This window comes from Lepidochelys olivacea, assembly GCF_965140295.1.
Source record: "Lepidochelys olivacea isolate rLepOli2 genome assembly, chromosome: 2".
In the NCBI taxonomy this organism is placed as follows: Eukaryota; Metazoa; Chordata; order Testudines; family Cheloniidae; genus Lepidochelys; species Lepidochelys olivacea.
In genome coordinates, this window is record NC_140412.1 from 45,751,755 (window position 1) to 45,772,500 (window position 20,746).

Here is a 20,746-nt window from a genome sequence, read left to right on the forward strand (position 1 = left end):
TTATACTGCAATAATGTCATTAAGCAAAACTAAGAACACAGTAGATTAGTACATTTTAATCTGTGAAACCAGTCAGTTCAGAAGTTTCCTAATTTATTGGTGTGTTGGGTGCACAGTGAAAGAATAGTCAGTGCTAACTTCCCCTGCACTCTTGCTCCAGTTATAGCATTCCTGATAAAAGAAGTATGGAGACTTTCTTCTGAGCTTTACTGTTGTGGTGGTAATGAAATCGCATTCTCTTTTAAATAAATGCCGAGGTATAAATCTGTTTTTGAGGGGGAAAGAATAAATTAATAAACATTAACCAGAAATTACATTAACCGTCATTCTAGAACTACGTTTTCTAAAGATGCTGAAATATCTTTTTTATCTCGAACCAGTCACATTGAATCTGGAAATCCCTAGCCTGTGACTATTTGACTTACCTCAGTCACCGTGGACCAGATTCGTCTCTGTTAACCTGATATAAATGCAAAAAAATCTGCACTGACATCAGTGGAGTTACTCTGCATTTATATCTATGTAACTGAGATCAGAATCTGGTCCATCACCTGGGTCATTATTCACGAAACACTCTATTGTCTTTCCCCCATTTCTAAAAATAAATATTTTTGTCTCTTACACTGCATTGTTATAATATAAAAATAAGAGTGTGTTGACATTTTTTAATGTAAATACTTGTGAACCATGTAGGCATATGTATGCATACACACAGTAACGGCACCATGTTATTTCTGCAACCCTTGCCCTTTGCCCCCTCCTTGTCTGTTAGGTACACCATTTAGCACATGCAATTTACTCCTGTGCAGAAGGCCAGTGCAAGGCCTCTGTACCTCTTAAATCCCAGAGGAGCCCTATTTGGAGGATTTACATGTGACTTAAATGGTGAATAATATTTGTACTAGCCCTCTGCACAGGCATAAATTTCACTCATAGGCACTGATCGTGCAAAGACTTATAAAACAGTTTAACTTTAAGCATATGAGTAGGCTCAGGGATTTACTCATGTATTTAAAGATTTGCATGTTCTTTAAATTGTTGCAGGACTGCAATATTAAATTGTAAGTTCATCAAAGCTGTGACTTGTATCTTGTGTGAAATGCCAAGCACAATTATGGATGCTATAAAACTCTTCATTATCAATACAAAAAGAAGAGGACATAGCTTTCCTTTAATCAGTATCTGTAGGCTTTACAGAATTTGTGTTTGTTGGATAAGTCTAGAATCTATGTGAACCAATGCATTTTAGGAGATTCCTTTGTTTAAAGCTTTTTAATCTTCAAGCGATCTGGCATGTGCCTACAACAGTACCAAGTTACAGTACAAACAGTACTGTTCTAGAGTCTGTTTTCCAATAATATGTGAATGTCCACAGCCCAAGTGTATCTGTTTCTGGGCCCATTGGTGTTTACAGAAGAAGAATCACTAACTTGTTCACTGTTTTGTTGAAAATTGCAAATATTAAATTCTGTTTTGTCAACAACACAGACTTTTGCCAACCTACAAATTTGACCATCATGGGACTGAGATAAGATTTAAAACAAAAATTATTTTTATTTATGTTTATTTATTTATTTATTGTGTATTTCTTCCTTTTTTGTTGGTTGTTTAATTATTTTCAGAAAGTGCCATCCTTAGTCCCTACCGTGTGTGTGTGTGTGTGTGTGTGTTTCCAGATGGAAAATGTACTCACAAAGGAAGGGCCTCTTCTACTGCTTCCTGTTCTCTTTGGACACTTTCTCAGGCTTCCCAGACAATCCCTATCTACTGCCTCCTCTGAACACAGTATTTGCCCGCTTCTCCTGCCCCTTCCTCAGGTTCTGTGCTCCCTGCTTTGCCGGGCCTTCTAAGTCATTCTCCGTGGTCCACTGCTCCTTGTCCCCTCCTGTCTGGACTCAATAGAGAGCCCAGAGCAGTGAGTGAGGAGGCAGAGGACATCTGGACCAGTGCCCTGCTGGATAGTGTGACACACTCCCATCCTTTCCAAATCCTCACTTACATTATCTTAGGTACTTATATGGCTCCCATCACCATAGTATCTAAGTGCCTCACAATCTTTACTGTATTTAATATACTATATTAATTCAGATACCCACCCCAATGCAGCATTAAGAGGAGCATGGCTTGGAGCTGCTGTGGCTGCTGCCTAGGGCTTCCCTAAGCCAGTTCCTCTCTGCTTTTGCCTGATTTGGATACTGCTTCCCCTACTGTGCACACACACTAGAGTTGAGTCATCCTGGCTAATAGCCATCAATGGCTGTTAGCCAGAATGGGCAGGGATGGTGTCCCTAGCCTCTGTTTGCCAGAAATGGGGAGTGGGCAAGAGGGGTTGGATCACTTGATGATTACCTGTTCAGTTCATTCCCTTCGGGGCATCTGGTATTGACCACTGTTGGAAGACTGGATGTTGGGCTAGATGGACCTTTGGTCTGACCCAGTATGGCCGTTCTTATGCTGAAGCTCTGCAGAGCCACCCGACCTAGGAACTATGTTCTCTAGTGACTTGTTGCCACATTACATTTTGATTAAAAAACTAGAACCACATAAAGTGTACATGGCACACATTGCATGGATTAAAAACTGGCTAATAGATTAGTCTTGAAAAATAATTGTAAACAGGGCATTGTCATGGATTGATTTAGTTGGGGATTGGTCCTGGTTTGAGCAGGGGGTTGGACTAGATGACCTCCTGAGGTCTATGATTCTATGGAGCTGGTGTGTTTCCAGCGAAGTCCCATTGGGATTGGTTCTTGATCCTACACTATTTAACATTTTCATCAATGACCTGGAAGAAAGCATAAAATCATCACTAATAAAGTTTGCAGATGACACAGAAATTGGGGGAGTGGTAAAAAATGAAGAGTACGGGTCACTAATACAGAGCAGTCTGGATCAGTTGGTAAAGTGGGCACAAGCAAACTATGCATTTTAATATGAGTGAATGTAAATGTATACATCTAGGAACAAAGATATAGGCCATACTTGCAGGATGGGGGACTCTATCCAGAGAAGCAGTGACTGAAAAAGGTTTGGGGGTTGTAGTGGATAGTCAGCTGAATGTGAGCTCCCTGTGTGATGCTGTGGCTAAAAGAGCTAATGCGATCTTGAGGTGCATAAATGGGGAATTTCGAGAAGGAATAGAGAGGTTATCTTACATCTACATTTGACCCTGGTGAGACTGCTGCTGGAATATTGTGTCTGGTTCTGGTGTCCACAATTCAAGAAGGATATTGATATATTGGAGAGGCTCAGAGAAGAGCCACAAGAATGATTCAAGGATTAGAAAACATGACTTATAGTGATAGACTCAAAAAGCTCGATCTATTTAGCTTATCAAAAAGAAGATTAAGGGGTGACTTGATTACAGTCTATACATATCTACCTGGGGAACAAATCTTTAATAATGGGCTCTTCAGTCTAGCAGAAAAAGGTAAACACAATCCAATGGCTGGAAGTTGGAGCTAGACAAATTTAGATTGGAAATAAGGCATACATTTTTAACGGTGACAGTAATTAACCATTGGAATAATTTACCAAGGGTCATGGTGGATTTTCCATCACTGACAATTTTAAAATCAAGATTGGATGTTTTTCTAAAGGCTAGGAATTATTTTGGGGAAAATACTACTGCCTGTTTCAGAGTAACAGCTGTGTTAGTCTGTATTCGCAAAAAGAAAAGGAGTACTTGTGGCACCTTAGAGACTAACCAATTTATTTGAGCATAAGCTTTCGTGAGCTACAGCTCACTTCATTGGACGCATACTGTGGAAAGTGTAGAAGATCTTTTTATACACACAAAGCATGAAAAAATACCTCCTCCCACCCCACTCTCCTGCTGGTAATAGCTTATCTAAAGTGATCACTCTCCTTACAATGTGTATGATAATCAAGTTGGGCCATTTCCAGCCCAAATCCAGGTTTTCTCACCCCCGCCCCCTCCCCCCACACACAAACCCACTCTCCTGCTGGTAATAGCTTATCTAAAGTGACCTCTCTCCTTTCAATGTGCATGATAATCAAGGTGGGCCATTTCCAGCACAAATCCAGGGTTTAACAAGAACGTCTGAGGGGGGGGGGGGAGGTAGGGGAAAAAACAAGGGGAAATAGGTTACCTTGCATAATGACTTAGCCACTCCCAGTCTCTATTCAAGCCTGAGTTAATTGTATCCAATTTGCAAATGAATTCCAATTCAACAGTTTCTCGCTGGAGTCTTGATTTGAAGTTTTTTTGTTGTAACATGAAAGTTGCAATATTACAACAAAAAAACTTCAAATCCAGACTCCAGCAAGAAACTGTTGAATTGGAATTCATTTGCAAATTGGATACAATTAACTTAGGCTTGAATAGAGATTGGAAGTGGCTAAGTCATTATGCAAGGTAACCTATTTCCCCTTGTTTTTTCCTACCCCCCCCCCCCGCCCAGATGTTCTTGTTAAACCCTGGATTTGTGCTGGAAATGGCCCACCTTGATTATCATGCACATTGAAAGGAGAGAGGTCACTTTAGATAAACTATTACCAGCAGGAGAGAGGGTTTGTGTGTGTGGGGGGGGAGAGAACCTGGATTTGTGCTGGAAATGGCCCAACTTGATTATCATACACATTGTAAGGAGAGTGATCACTTTAGATATGCTATTACCAGCAGGAGAGTGGGGTGGGGGAGGAGGTATTTTTTCATGGTTTGTGTGTATAAAAAGATCTTCTACACTTTCCACAGTATGCGTCCGATGAAGTGAGCTGTAGCTCACGAAAGCTTATGCTCAAATAAATTGGTTAGTCTCTAAGGTGCCACAAGTACTCCTTTTCTTACTACGGCCTGTGTTATACAGGTAGTCAATCTATGGTAACTGTCAAGGTTCCTCCCCCACTCTGAACTCTAGGGTACAGATGTGGGGACCTGCATGAAAAACCTCCTAAGCTTATCTTTACCAGCTTAGGTCAAAACTTCCCCAAGGTAACAAATATTACCCCCGTTATCCTTGGAATGGCCGCTACCACCACCAAACTAATACTGGTTACTGGGGAAGAGCTGTTTGGACGCGTCCTTCCCCCCAAAATACTTCCCAAAACCTTGCACCCCACTCCCTGGACAAGGTTTGGTAAAAAGCCTCACCAATTTGTCTAGGTGACTACAGACCCAGACCCTTGGATCTTAAGAACAATGAACAATCCTCCCAACACTTGCACCCCCCCTTTCCTGGGAAATGTTGGATAAAAAGCCTCACCAATTTGCATAGGTGACCACAAACCCAAACCCTTGGATCTGAGAACAATGAAAAAGCATTCAGTGTTTTACAAGAAGACTTTTAATAAAAAATAGAAGTAAATAGAAATAAAGAAATCCCCCCTGTAAAATCAGGATGGTATATATCTTACAGGGTAATTAGATTCAAAAACATAGAGAACCCCTCTAGGCAAAACCTTAAGTTACAAAAAAGATACACAGACAGAAATAGTTATTCTATTCAGCACAATTCTTTTCTCAGCCATTTAAAGAAATCATAATCTAACACATACCTAGCTAGATTACTTACTAAAAGTTCTAAGACTCCATTCCTGTTCTGTCCCCGGCCGAGACGACTACAGACAGACACACAAACCCTTTGTTTCTCTCCCTCCTCCCAGCTTTTGAAAGTATCTTGTCTCCTCATTGGTCATTTTGGTCAGGTGCCAGCGAGGTTACCTTTAGCTTCTTAACCCTTTACAGGTGAGAGGAGCTTTCCCCTGGCCAGGAGGGATTTCAAAGGGGTTTACCCTTCCCTTTATATTTATGACACGCCCCCCAAATCTCAGCTAGGGTGAAACACTGGCTGGGATTTCTTCCTGGAGCTCTAGGAAAACAGAGTTAATAAGACACATGCATCTCTAAATATACTACCAAGTACATAAAGACTAACAATATTTTCCACATCTCAAGGACGATTTTAACCAGTTGATTCTGGGAAACTTTCACGGGAGAGTGCATCAGCCACTTTGTTAGAAGCTCCTGAGATGTGTTGGATGTCGAAATCAAAATCTTGGAGAGCTAAACTCCACCGAAGAAGTTTTTTGTTAGTTTCTTTGACGGTGTGAAGCCACTTTAGTGCAGCATGGTCGGTTTGCAGGTGGAAACGCCGTCCCCAAACATATGGGCGTAGCTTTTCCAGAGCGTAGACAATGGCATAACATTCTTTTTCAGTGACTGACCAGTTGCTTTCCCTCTCAGACAGTTTTTTGCTGAGAAACACTACAGGGTGGAATTCTTGATCAGGTCCTTTCTGCATTAAAACTGCTCCCACACCACGCTCGGATGCATCTGTGGTTACTAGGAACGGTTTGTCAAAGTCTGGGGCCCTTAGTACAGGGTCAGACATGAGTGTCGCTTTAAGCTTGTTAAAGGCCTTCTGACACTTTCCGGTCCACTGAACAGCATTTGGCTGTTTCTTTTTGGTTAGGTCTGTCAGTGGGGCAGCGATTTGGCTGTAGTGCGGTACAAATCGTCTGTAATAACCGGCCAAGCCTAAGAAGGATTGAACCTGTTTCTTTGACTTTGGGACAGGCCACTTTTGGATAGCATCCACTTTGGCCTGTAGGGGGCTGATAGTTCCTTGACCCACCTGGTGTCCAAGGTAAGTCACTCTGTTTAGGCCTATTTGACACTTCTTAGCCTTAACAGTTAGTCCTGCCTCCCTTATGCGCTCAAGGACTTTTTGTAGATGTTCCAGGTGGTCTGCCCAGGAATCCGAAAATATGGCCACATCGTCAAGGTAGGCAACTGCATATTCTCCTAATCCCGCTAGGAGACCATCTACAAGTCTTTGGAAAGTGGCGGGTGCATTTCGCAGCCCGAAAGGGAGTACATTAAATTCATACAGCCCGAGATGTGTGATGAAGGCTGACCTTTCCTTGGCAGATTCATCTAGCGGTACCTGCCAGTACCCCTTGGTTAAGTCCAAGGTAGAGATGAACTGGGCCCGTCCCAGTTTCTCTAATAGTTCATCAGTGCGTGGCATTGGATAATTGTCTGGGCGAGTTACAGCATTTAGCTTACGGTAGTCCACGCAAAAACGTATTTCCCCATCTGGTTTGGGAACTAGAACCACTGGAGATGCCCATGCACTTTCAGAGGGGCGGATTACACCCATCTGTAACATATCCTGGATCTCCCGTTCTATAGCAGTTTTAGCTTGAGGAGACACCCGGTAAGGTTGGACCCTAATTGGGTGAGCATTACCTGTGTCAATGGAGTGGTATGCCCGTTCAGTCAGTCCTGGGGTGGCTGAGAACGTTGGCGCGTAGCTAGTGCACAGCTCCTGGATCTGCTGTCGCTGCATACGCCCAAGGGTCATGGAGAGGTTCACCTCTTCCACACCACCAGCACATTTCCCTTCGTAGTAGACACCTTCAGGCCACTCAGCGTCGTCTCCTCCCTGGGCTGTAAACTGACAAACCTTTAATTCTCTGGAATAAAAGGGCTTTAGAGAATTAATATGATACACCTTAGGCTTTCGGTTGGAGGTGGGGAATGCTATGAGATAATTAACAGCTCCCAGGCGCTCCTGGACCACGAATGGCCCTTCCCACGATGCTTCCATTTTATGGGCCTGGAGCGCCTTTAAGACCATGACCTGGTCTCCTACTTTGAAGGAACGCTCTCTGGCATGTTTATCATACCAGGCTTTTTGCTCTTTTTGAGCATCCTGTAAGTTTTCTCTAGCAAGGGCTAAAGAGGTTCGGAGGGTGTTTTGTAGGTTGGTTACAAAGTCCAGAATGTTAGTTCCTGGAGAAGGTGTAAATCCCTCCCATTGCTGCTTCACCAACTGCAATGGCCCCTTAACCTCACGGCCATATACAAGTTCAAATGGGGAAAACCCTAAACTGGGATGTGGTACAGCTCTGTAGGCAAAGAGCAACTGCTGCAATACTAGGTCCCAATCATTGGAGTGCTCATTTACGAATTTACGTATCATGGCCCCCAAAGTTCCATTAAACTTCTCCACCATGCCATTTGTTTGATGATGGTAAGGAGTGGCAACCAAGTGATTTACCCCATGAGCTTCCCAAAGGTTTTTCATAGTTCCTGCCAGGAAATTAGTCCCTACATCTGTGAGGATGTCGGAGGGCCAACCTACCCTGGCAAAAATGTCTGCTAGTGCCTGGCACACACTTTTAGCCCTGGTGTTGCTTAGAGCTACTGCTTCCGGCCATCGGGTGGCAAAATCCATGAAAGTCAGTATGTACTGCTTTCCTCTGGGTGTCTTTTTCGGAAAAGGACCCAGAATATCCACAGCTACTCGCTGAAATGGAACTTCAATGATGGGGAGTGGCTGGAGAGGGGCTTTGACCTGGTCTTGGGGTTTTCCCACTCTTTGGCACACCTCACAAGACTGGACATAGGTAGAAACATCCTTGCCCATTCCCTCCCAGTGGAATGATCCCCCCAAACGGTCTTTGGTCCTGTTCACCCCAGCATGGCCACTAGGGTGATCATGGGCTAAGCTCAAGAGCTTGGCCCGGTATTTAGTTGGAACTACCAACTGTCTCTGAGGATGCCAGTCTCCCTGGTGTCCACCAGAAAGAGTTTCCTTGTATAAAAGTCCTCTTTCTACAACAAACCTGGATCGATTAGAAGAGCTGAGAGGCGGTGGGTTGCTCCGTGCCGCCGTCCACGCTCTCTGGAGGCTTTCATCTGCTTCCTGTTCGGTCTGGAACTGTTCCCTTGATGCTGGAGACATCAGTTCCTCATTGGATTGGAGACATAGGCTTGGTCCCTCTGGAAGCGATATAGGGGATGGAGCTGTTTCTGTTGACTGTGAACCGCTCTCCGCTGGTGCACTATGTTGGGATTCAGGCTCCGGCTGAGCCTCTTGTGTAGGGTTATCGGCTGCTGCCAGTTCAGGTTCGGTGGGGCTCTCTGGTGTTGAGGTTGCAAGTACTGGATTCAGTGCTGACACGGGGTCTGGTGTTGGTTGTTCGGCTGGTTCCGGTTCTGGGACTGGTTCCGTCTGGGTCTCTGGGACTGGATCCACTACTGCTGTTGCAGACATTGGCCTGGGGTCCAGGTCCATCACCTCTGACTGGGTCCTGATAGAAGTTTCCGGAACAGAGCTAGGCCTCACGGCTTGTTTAGCCTGGCTGCGGGTGACCGTTCCCACCCTCTTGGCCTGCTTCACGTGATTGGCCAAGTCTTCCCCCAACAGCATGGGGATGGGATAATCATCATAGACTGCAAAAGTCCACATTCCTGACCAGCCCTTGTACTGGACAGGCAACTTGGCTGTAGGCAAATTGAAAGAGTTGGACTTGAAGGGTTGAATCGTCACTTGGATCTCTGGGTTGATTAAATTGGGGTCCACTAAGGAAGCATGGATAGCTGACACTTGTGCTCCGGTGTCCCTCCACGCGGTGACCTTCTTCCCGCCCACACTCACAGTTTCCCTCCGCTCCAAGGGTATCTGGGAGGTATCTGGGCCTGTGGACCTCTGGTGTGATTCCGGTGCAATGAACTGTAATCTGTTGGGGTTCTTGGGGCAGTTGGCCTTTACATGTCCCAGCTCGTTACATTTAAAACATCGTCCAGCTGACGGGTCACCGGGGCGAGGTGGGTTGCTGGAGAACGGGGTGGTGGGACGATAAGGGGTCTGGAGGGTTCTTTGGGAGGTAGGTGGGGCTTTGGGCGGCCCCCGGTAATAGGGTGTGGTCTGGGGTGGTCCCTTCTGGTCTCCGCTCCAACTGCGACCAGTTTTCTTCTTCTCTGCCACCTCCACCCATCTGGCTCCAATCTCTCCTGCCTCGATTACAGTTTTGGGTTTCCCATCTAGGATGTATCTTTCTATTTCCTCAGGAACACCCTCTAAGAATTGTTCCATTTGCATTAGGAAGGGCAAATTTACTGGAGATTCAACACTTGCTCCTGATATCCAGGCATCCCAATGTTTCACAATGTGGTAGGCATGTCGGGTAAATGACATGTCTGGTTTCCACCTTAGGGCTCGGAACCTCCGACGAGACCGCTCGGGTGTTATCCCCATTCTGACTCTCGCCTTGGATTTAAACAGTTCATACTTGTTCATATGTTCTTTAGGCATTTCAGCTGCCACCTCAGCTAAGGGTCCACTGAGCTGCGGCCTCAGCTCTACCATGTATTGGTCAGTAGAGATGTTGTACCCAAGGCAGGCCCTTTCGAAGTTTTCTAAGAAGGCCTCAGTATCATCACCTGCCTTGTAGGTGGGGAACTTTCTGGGATGGGAAGTGGTACCTGGAGAAGGATTGCTAGGGTTTGTTGGTATATTCTGCTGGGCCTTTATCCTCTCCATCTCCTCCACATGCTTCCTTGCCTCCATTTCCCTCTTGTGGGCAGCCTCCTGTACCTCCTTCTCCAGCCGCATGAGTTCTATCTGTCTTTCATGTTCCCTTTGTTTTTCCTTAGCCTGAAATTTGGCTAATTCCAGCTGTAGTCGAGCCGAGGATTTGGCCATTCTAACCTCTCTGTTTTTAACTAACTTTACACCCGAGGTTTAGAAATAAACAAACAAAACTTGGCTGTAAAATTTTGCTGTGCTGGAATAGAATACCTATTCTCTGATAGTGATTGTCAGCCTACAGAAAAAGACAATTCCCTTGTCTCTGCTCTGGGCCCAAATTAAAGCAAAAAACCTCCAACTATATGGAAACCCGCTTACCCAGCCCAAAGAAAAAAAAAATTTCTTTTCAAACCTGTGCTCCTTGTAAAACAAAAAAAAATCAAAATCCTAAAAAAAAACCCTGCCACTTTTGTCTCCAGGCAAATGGGTAGAGCACACACCCCCTATTTACTTTTAGGAAGAAAAGAAAAAAAAAACCTCTGGGTTGGAAGACTGTGAATTTCCCTGCAGAAGTTAAGTACCCTGCCTCCAGGCAAAAAAAACCTGCAATTCACAAGATAATCCCCTTTTGTCTCTGCTTGGCCACAAAGCAGAGAGAAACCAAGCTGCTTTCAGTTTCAAAGCTGCCTTCTGGACTTCCTAAAAATTCCTTTTTAAAATCTGTATTTCTAGTTCAAAAAATCTTAACTGGATCTCAAAATGATTTCAGGTTAATCCCACCACTGTGCCACCATGTCAAGGTTCCTCCCCCACTCTGAACTCTAGGGTACAGATGTGGGGACCTGCATGAAAAACCTCCTAAGCTTATCTTTACCAGCTTAGGTCAAAACTTCCCCAAGGTAACAAATATTACCCCCGTTATCCTTGGAATGGCCGCTACCACCACCAAACTAATACTGGTTACTGGGGAAGAGCTGTTTGGACGCGTCCTTCCCCCCAAAATACTTCCCAAAACCTTGCACCCCACTCCCTGGACAAGGTTTGGTAAAAAGCCTCACCAATTTGTCTAGGTGACTACAGACCCAGACCCTTGGATCTTAAGAACAATGAACAATCCTCCCAACACTTGCACCCCCCCTTTCCTGGGAAATGTTGGATAAAAAGCCTCACCAATTTGCATAGGTGACCACAAACCCAAACCCTTGGATCTGAGAACAATGAAAAAGCATTCAGTGTTTTACAAGAAGACTTTTAATAAAAAATAGAAGTAAATAGAAATAAAGAAATCCCCCCTGTAAAATCAGGATGGTATATATCTTACAGGGTAATTAGATTCAAAAACATAGAGAACCCCTCTAGGCAAAACCTTAAGTTACAAAAAAGATACACAGACAGAAATAGTTATTCTATTCAGCACAATTCTTTTCTCAGCCATTTAAAGAAATCATAATCTAACACATACCTAGCTAGATTACTTACTAAAAGTTCTAAGACTCCATTCCTGTTCTGTCCCCGGCCGAGACGACTACAGACAGACACACAAACCCTTTGTTTCTCTCCCTCCTCCCAGCTTTTGAAAGTATCTTGTCTCCTCATTGGTCATTTTGGTCAGGTGCCAGCGAGGTTACCTTTAGCTTCTTAACCCTTTACAGGTGAGAGGAGCTTTCCCCTGGCCAGGAGGGATTTCAAAGGGGTTTACCCTTCCCTTTATATTTATGACAGTAACAATGGCCTTGGAATCGATGAATCTAGTGTCCTCAAAATGGAACTGCTGCCATATCTACCGCTTGGGCAGAAATCACTTTTAAAATGCCACAGAATTTTAGTAAATTTGCTGAAATTTAGTGAGAGTTGGCAGCACTTAAAATGGGTGAAAGAAGAGTTGTGATCAACAAATAGGGATGGCTATGCGAGAGGATAACTCCCTGTTACTAAGGGCTGGTCGCTACCATGGTAAGTCGACCTAAGTTACGCAACTTCAGTTATGTTGTCATAAATATAAAGGGAAGGGTAAACCCCTTTGAAATCCCTCCTGGCCAGGGGAAAGCTCCTCTCACCTGTAAAGGGTTAAGAAGCTAAAGGTAACCTCGCTGGCACCTGACCAAAATGACCAATGAGGAGACAAGATACTTTCAAAAGCTGGGAGGAGGGAGAGAAACAAAGGGTTTGTGTGTCTGTCTGTAGTCGTCTTGGCCGGGGACAGAACAGGAATGGAGTCTTAGAACTTTTAGTAAGTAATCTAGCTAGGTATGTGTTAGATTATGATTTCTTTAAATGGCTGAGAAAAGAATTGTGCTGAATAGAATAACTATTTCTGTCTGTGTATCTTTTTTGTAACTTAAGGTTTTGCCTAGAGGGGTTCTCTATGTCTTTGAATCTAATTACCCTGTAAGATATATACCATCCTGATTTTACAGGGGGAATTTCTTTATTTCTATTTACTTCTATTTTTTATTAAAAGTCTTCTTGTAAAACACTGAATGCTTTTTCATTGTTCTCAGATCCAAGGGTTTGGGTTTGTGGTCACCTATGCAAATTGGTGAGGCTTTTTATCCAACATTTCCCAGGAAAGGGGGGGTGCAAGTGTTGGGAGGATTGTTCATTGTTCTTAAGATCCAAGGGTCTGGGTCTGTAGTCACCTAGACAAATTGGTGAGGCTTTTTACCAAACCTTGTCCAGGAAGTGGGGTGCAAGGTTTTGGGAAGTATTTTGGGGGGAAGGACGCGTCCAAACAGCTCTTCCCCAGTAACCAGTATTAGTTTGGTGGTGGTAGCGGCCATTCCAAGGATAACGGGTGTAATATTTTGTACCTTGGGGAAGTTTTGACCTAAGCTGGTAAAGATAAGCTTAGGAGGTTTTTCATGCAGGTCCCCACATCTGTACCCTAGAGTTCAGAGTGGGGGAGGAACCTTGACATATGTAAATAACGTAACTGAAATCAATGTAACTTAGGTCGACTTACCTTACTCTAGAATACCGGAGTCGATGGGAGAGCACTCTGCCATTGACTTAGCGGGTCTTCACCAGACCTGCTAAATTGACACCACTACATCAATCACAGCAGTGCCAATCTACCTGTAAGTGTAGACATGGCCTAAGTAACATAGGTCACTGTCTGAGAGAGGCCAGTGGCTAAGAAAATGTTAAAATAATGTTTGTGATGTAGAGAGTAGTGAGCTCAGTGTGTCACCAGTCTGTCCAGTGTTTTCAGTGAGCAGCCATCTGTCATTTTGTTATTTGATATCCTCCCATGTAGGTGATTCTCCATTTATTATTTGTGGAAGAATGTTTTATGGTATCTCATGGGCCAGATTCGGGGCTCGTTCAGTTTTTGGGTGTCTATGAGGCTGCATTGATTCTGCAAAAGCAAGGTCGCTGTTAAATCCTGGAATATGAGTGGCCCCTGCCCAGCACAAGAATCAACAAATGGCCCTGTTCCGCCACTACATTGGTCCATAGAGCATGTCTGGCACATTGTCTGTTCCACCCAGGGCCGTCCTTAGGTTTTATGGGGCTCTATTCAGTATTATCAAACTTGTGCCCTATGCCTGACGGCAGCCTGGGCTCACATGTGTATTTTAGACAAGGATGGTCTTTTGAAGGATTTATTTAAAAAACTGTGTCTGGAGATCCAAGCACTTAAGACTAAAGATGAATTCTCAGCTTGTGCATCTAAAAATCTATGCAAGGATTTTTTAGAGATGTGATTTTTATAATCTTCAGCAACACACTAATGAAATATTTTTAAAGCAAATTTTAAACTAAGATCCTGTAGACTAGCATGTTCTGAGTAACTATTACAGTAATGTCCAACTGTTTTTCAGAAACTGACAGTATATACCTGTGGGTTGGCAAATGCCTGTTAAATGGCTTCATTACCACTTGAATGGCTCTTTAACAGTTTCAGTGTTGTGCAATAGGTCTGGCAGGCTGGAAGGCTTTTTCACTTTTCAGTACTAGATCCCCTCCAGAGGAAGAAAAGGAGTACTTGTGGCACCTTAGAGACTAACCAATTTATTTGATCATAAGCTTTCGTGAGCTACAGCTCACTTCATCGGATGCATACTGTGGAAACTGCAGAAGACATTATATACACAGAGACCATGAAACAATACCTCCTCCCACCCCACTCTCCTGCTGGTAATAGCTTATCTAAATTTCCAGCACAAATCCAGGTTTTGGATGGGCTATTACCAGCAGGAGAGTGAGTTGTGTGTGTGTGTGTGGGGGGGGGGGGGGGGGCGGAGGGTGAGAAAACCTGGATTTGTGCTGGAAATGGCCCAACTTGATTATCATACACATTGTAAGGAGAGTGATCACTTTAGATAAGCTATTACCAGCAGGAGAGTGGAGTGGGAGGAGGTATTTTTTCATGCTTTGTGTGTATAAAAAGATCTTCTACACTTTCCACAGTATGCATCCGATGAAGTGAGCTGTAGCTCATGAAAGCTTATGCTCAATGGTGCTACAAGTACTCCTTTCTTTTGGCGAATACAGACTAACACGGCTGTTACTCTGAAACCTGTCCAGAGGAAGACTCACCAGGCTGCAGTAGGTCGCTGTGGTGGGAGCCTGCAGGAAGGGTCCGAACAGGGATAGGAAGACGTGCAAGGGGGGACACTAAGATCGAGGGGTACCCCAAATTTTTGGATGCCCTATGCAGCCGCGTATGCCTAAGGATGGCCCTGGTGCCACCGCACTAGATGGAATATATTGTTCGCTGCTGTGTGTGAGGAACAGCATCACCAGAGGTAGAGTCTTTTGTGCCCCTCCAGGGCACAGCTGTTCTGCACTAACTTTTGTTAAGGTCTGTTGCTTAAATGCTAGTGTAATCTGCACAAGAAGGTAGGGTATCCCAGTTGGGGCCCATCTGCCCTAAAATGTGTGGACCTTCCCTTGCCCCAAAACTCATCCTTTGCTGCTCTGGCTATTAAAGTAGGAAACCCACAGCAGTTGCACTCTGCTTGGATGACTGTTTCCGGGTAGGTCTGTATGGGGAAAAAGATGGCCTTAATTTGGTACATTTCTGGAGAATGAGAACAAGAATTTCAAAACTAGACAGGCTAGCATAGCAACACTAAAGCAAGTCCCCCTTCTCTCTTAAATATGTGTGAGTTATAGCCTCTTATTTGATCATTAATAATACGATGATGATAATATTTGTCTAAGGTACTTACATGGCCCCCATTACCACAAAATCAGAACACTTCACAGTCATTTAATAGGTTCCACACAACAGCACTGTGCAGTAGGGAAGTACTGTCAGACCTGTTCTGTAGAAAGATAACTGCGACATGAAGAGGCTAAGTCTAAGGCCATGTGGGAAGTCTGAGGTAGAGCCAGGAAAGAAAATCCATATCTGTTCCCAAGGCCCAGTCCAGAGACTTGGCTACAAGCCTTCAATCTTAACAATAAATTCACAGTGAACATTGCACCAGTTGCATCTCTTTATACAAATCCATCTTTCTGTATGTTAGTGGCTACAAAATATGTGTGAAAGAAAATAGTCTTCTAATTGGGTGGCATAAGGTTAAAACTTGAAAGTCCTGTTTTTATAAACACAGCTGTCCAGTGTGTGTACAAAACATGATTTAAAATGTTCAGAGATAAATTTAGCCTCCACTAAATATATGTGTACTCTTTCCAGAGCAGTTTATTTAAAAAAAAATGTTACACTAATATAAGCCCATGACAAAAGACTGACCTCCAAATGATGTTTGTTCTGGTCTGAAAACATTTCAGGTGTCTGGCATGTGTGTATGAGAGCTAGTGCTATCCAGATCCATACACCATTTATTACCAGCTTCTGTGCAAGATACATGAACTGTGGAGAGTCATTCTATCAAAAGACTAATTATCTTTAATTATACCAATGGAATCAAAATATCAGCTACTTCATATTTTCAGAGTTACACAATCAATTTTGAGGTGAAACACAGAAAACTTTAAACTTATAAATGTTCTTTCTTTCCATTTTCTTCTAACCAGTAACCAATGGCACTAGCCATTCACCAACAGCATTAAATGGAGCTCCATCTCCACCTAATGGCTTTAGCAATGGGCCATCATCTTCCTCTTCATCCTCTCTGGCTAATCAGCAGTTACCACCAGCTTGTGGAGCAAGGCAACTCAGCAAACTGAAGAGATTTCTTACAACCTTACAGCAGTTTGGCAATGACATTTCACCAGAGATTGGGGAGAGAGTACGTACCCTTGTGCTAGGACTTGTGGTAAGCAAATAACAGTGACTGTTATCTTTTTTTGTTCATAGTAGATTTTAACTTTAAAAATTGGAAGATTTATTAATAGTTGTGTAATGAACATGCATGCATGCATGCACTGTGGTTATTCTGGGAGTATGGAACTTGGGACCATGAGAACCTGCCTCCCTGCACCCTGCCATTAGAGCTAATAGAAGTATCTACTAGCTGTCAGTAAGTAGTAGGCTGTTTCAGCCCAGGTCTCCATTAGAAACTTTTGCCACTATAGTAATTTCAGTTCGGGGTGTGATTTAAAATAAATGAATAAATAAAAACATGTCTAAACTGGCAGAAAACCTTATGTAGAGCAGTTATACCGGTATAAAAATGCTTTTGACAGTATAGCTTATTTTGCATGGAAATCTGTATAAACTATATAAAAGAACAGGGATTCTCAAATTGTGGGTAGGGACCCCAAAGTGGGTTGCAACCCCATTTTAATGGGGTCGCCAGGGCTGGCTTAGACTTGCTGGGCCCGGGGCTAAAGCCAAAGCCCCTCCGCCTGGGACCAAAGCCCAAGCCCTGGGCAATGGGGCTCAGGTTACAGGCCTTCTGCCTGGAGCTGAAGCCTTTCGGCTTCAGCTTTGCCCCCTCCCCCACCGGGGCGGTGGGGCTCAGGCTTCGGTTCCCCCTGTGGTCATGTAGTAATTTTTGTTGTTAGGAGGGGGTCGCGGTGCAATGAAGTTTGAGAACCCCTGTAATAGAACCTTGATTTTATGAACACCAATCTTACGAATAGCCAGTTATACAAACCATTTTTCCCAGTGATGAAAAAATTGCATAACAAAAGTGATGTTGATTAAGGAAAAAGTCAGCATGTGTTTAGTGTATTGGAAATTGCTTTGCTGTGGTTTGAAAGACAAGAAGAAGAGAAGAAGGCAGTGCATTACACCACACTGCAACCTATGCAGAATGCCTACAGTAATTTTGAGATGCTTAATTTTATGATTTTTTTTTATTTTTATGAGCTCCTCAATCTCCAATTGGTTTGTAAAATAGGGGTTCCACTGTACTAGCAAAACCATTTTTGCTAATATAAGCTTAATGTACACTAGGAGGATTTGCCGGTATCGTTATAACCGTTTCCAGCGTAGACCTGTCCATAGTCACTTAGGCCAGCTGCAAGAGGGATTTAATGTGCTAAGCCAGTGTATTGCAGTTGTATATCATGTTATTTATAATGGTACGTGTATGGAATTCCTGGTATGTAGAAATAATACTTTTTACAAAAAGAAAAGGAGGATTTGTGGCACTTTAGAGACGAACAAATTTATTTGAGCATAAGCTTTTGTGAGCTACAGCTCACTTCATCGGATGCTCAAATAAATTTGTTCGTCTCTAAGGTGCCACAAGTCCTCCTTTTTTTTTTTTTGCAAATACAGACTAACACGGCTGCTACTCTGAATACTTTTTACAATGCTGTTTCTCAGTACATCTCGAATAACTTTCCCAGTTTACTGACAAAGAAACTAAAAGGTGGAAAGGTCAAGTGACTTGCCCATAATCACTTACCATCCTGTGACAGCACTAGAAATTGAACTCAGGTTTCTTCTTATTACCACTTGCAATGTTGCCTCCCATGTAAATCTATATAGCTCATTCAGCAGGGCTTGGATATACTAAAAAATAAAAATTCGTGGTCTGATTTCCAGATGTTACCACTTCAGTTGCCACTGCTTCATCTGGAGCTGCAAGTGCTACCACCACTGAATGGCCACAGGTAGAAAAGGAGCACTTGTGGCGCCTTACACGGCTGCTACTCTGAAACCTGTCATTAGGCCACAGATGTCATACTTCTGTATGTTTTTGTATAATACTAAATAAATCTGGTCAGTACCATGATAAATAAACAAACCAACAACAACTATGAACTAAAAGTGCACCTTAGACGGTGTAACTTAAATGTTGTTATGCTTCCATGACTTGCAAGGAGCCCTACTGTGCACTTAGTTACATACCCCAAACTCCCATTGACTTCAGTGGAAATGTAGAATTAGCTGTGTGCCAGGGAAATTGTCTTGCATGGGCTGAGGTAACTGGCAACAACAGTGGAGTCAAAGTCTGTAAAATGTAATGAGCATCTGGGGAATGTGTGCTTGAAGGTGACAGTTCTCCATGCTTAGTAACTACAGCTTCAACTTTAGGCTTACTTTCGTGATTCTGCTTTGAAAAATGGAACCCTAAGGGTGGCTTTGTGGGATTCCATGTTATTGTTTCTCAATGATTTCCTTATCAGGTGTGCTCCTCTGTTTATAAGTAGCACTGTTTTCTAACTTGCCAAATGCCATCTGGGCTCTGGAAATCTAGCTGGGACCTTTTCTGTCTTAAACCTCATCACCTATAACAGAGGTCCTGCTTATTCAGTTAGACCTGTGCATTGTCCTCAAATTATGCCTTCAGTGACAGCTTTGTGATTTCCCTGCACTCTGAACTGCCTTGCATGGGTTTGCACAGGTACAAGTGAATGTAAGTAGTAAAAAATTCTGCTGAGTATGGTTGTCTAGTATATGATATAATCCTGGATATGATTTAGTAATTTTGAGATATATTTGTCAACGGATGAGGAATAAGTGTCTTTAAAAAGTTAATTATATACACCTATAATACATACGTTAATATGCTCCTGTTACTTCCCAATCCTCTACCGAGAATTAAAATATAGTGGGCACCATTTTAAATTTAACAATTGTGTTTGTACTGCCATGGTGCCTCCTATTCTATGTGGATTAAGCAAATTCTGTTTGAAAAGCAAGCACCCTTAACTCTTTGAAATCCAGCGGAGGTGAGGGTGTTTATCACCATATAAGAAGTGCTTGGCACTCTGGATGCTCACGCCCTTGCTTCAAGCCATGAACAATGAATGTCTGAGAGTTCAGTGCTGCTCTTTATATACTTAAGAAATGGATTGTTTGTAAAATGATTCACTCCCACTGCAGTGAAACTGTGTTCAGATGTAGTTACATCTATATTTTTAGATGAGTATATTTACTTACTGTGTAACATGCATAATTTTCTGATATTGCATTAGGAGGAACATGGTATTAAGCAAAATTTTTGTACAGAATATTTTGGCTATTATTGCTCTTGCTAAGTGTTTTCATTGTGTATGTCACCAAGACAGAATTTTTTTTCCTTCTACAGAATTCTACTTTGACAATTGAAGAATTTCATTCCAAACTGCAAGAAGCTACTAACTTCCCACTGCGACCTTTTGTCATCCCATTTTTGAAGGTATTGCACAGTTCAATGATCTGGAAACTATTTCAAACCATATTGTTGTTAGGTCACAGATGTATGTTACAGTTTTTCTTTTTAAAGAGAGTCGGGAAAATGAATCTAACGCATAAAGGCTCCTTTCCATAGTTTAATGGATGAAACTCCATTAGAGTAAATATTTTCTTTCTGACCATTTCTAACTATTCACAGAAGTTGTTAGTTCCCCATATTTTGTACACACTATGTGGTTTCTTTTTTATTTTTATGTTAAAGGTGACTGTATTGAGAGGCTTTTTATGAGCTAAATCCTGGAACCCAATTATGCACTCAATAATGCTGATGTAAATTCAGAAGGCTAGATTTGGCTATGTCCAATTTGCACTGAATTAGGGGTAGTGTGGACACCTGTTGCTTTACCTTTTCATGGCATGTAACATACTCTCCCTGCATGATAAGAATATGACACACAGGAGGGCTAATAAGCATCTGATCTTTATTTTCTGACCCCACTCACATGACTCGGGTCATAGCTACAAAAGCTTTTATTTATCTGTCAAATGGCAGGGGGCAGTATCCATTGCCTCCAGTGGTGACTTGTATATCTTGCTATTTAAGTGTAAACAAAGAAAAAAAAAACAAATTGCAAATGTAAAAAAGTTATCCAAAACCCAATGCAGCAAATTAATAAAGCCAATAAAATTGTGTGGCATGGAGATCAGCATAGAAAACCTGGTCCCCTACCACGCAAGAAGAATATTCTACCTTTCCTTGACTGTCAGTAACTGTTGTCTCTGAACTTCAGTGGCTTTCTGATCCCATGATCTTGTGTTCTCGGGACATTTCCTTTTGCATTGTTCTGTTCGCCACTGAGATCTGAGGTTTTTGCTGCTCCCGTTGTTTTCCATCGTCAGTGACTGCGTGGGCTTGTGTTGTGTTTTTGTCAGTACGTGATCATTGTCACTAACTATCAGGATGTCAGCAAAAGGC

The 20,746-nt window shown here is 42.9% G+C and overlaps 1 protein-coding gene across 5 annotated transcripts in view; it reads left to right on the top strand.

Moving 5' to 3' along the window:
* The window catches only part of RUNX1T1 (RUNX1 partner transcriptional co-repressor 1), a 154,653-nt gene that overhangs the window by 73,050 nt on the left and 60,857 nt on the right, over positions 1 to 20,746 (top strand). For all 5 annotated transcript variants that reach the window (XM_084620754.1, XM_084620755.1, XM_084620757.1 and 2 more), the window contains 2 exons: positions 16,272 to 16,513; positions 19,685 to 19,774. In XM_084620754.1, the coding sequence (XP_084476880.1) occupies positions 16,272 to 16,513; positions 19,685 to 19,774 (332 nt within the window). The remainder of the gene's footprint in view (positions 1 to 16,271; positions 16,514 to 19,684; positions 19,775 to 20,746) is intronic.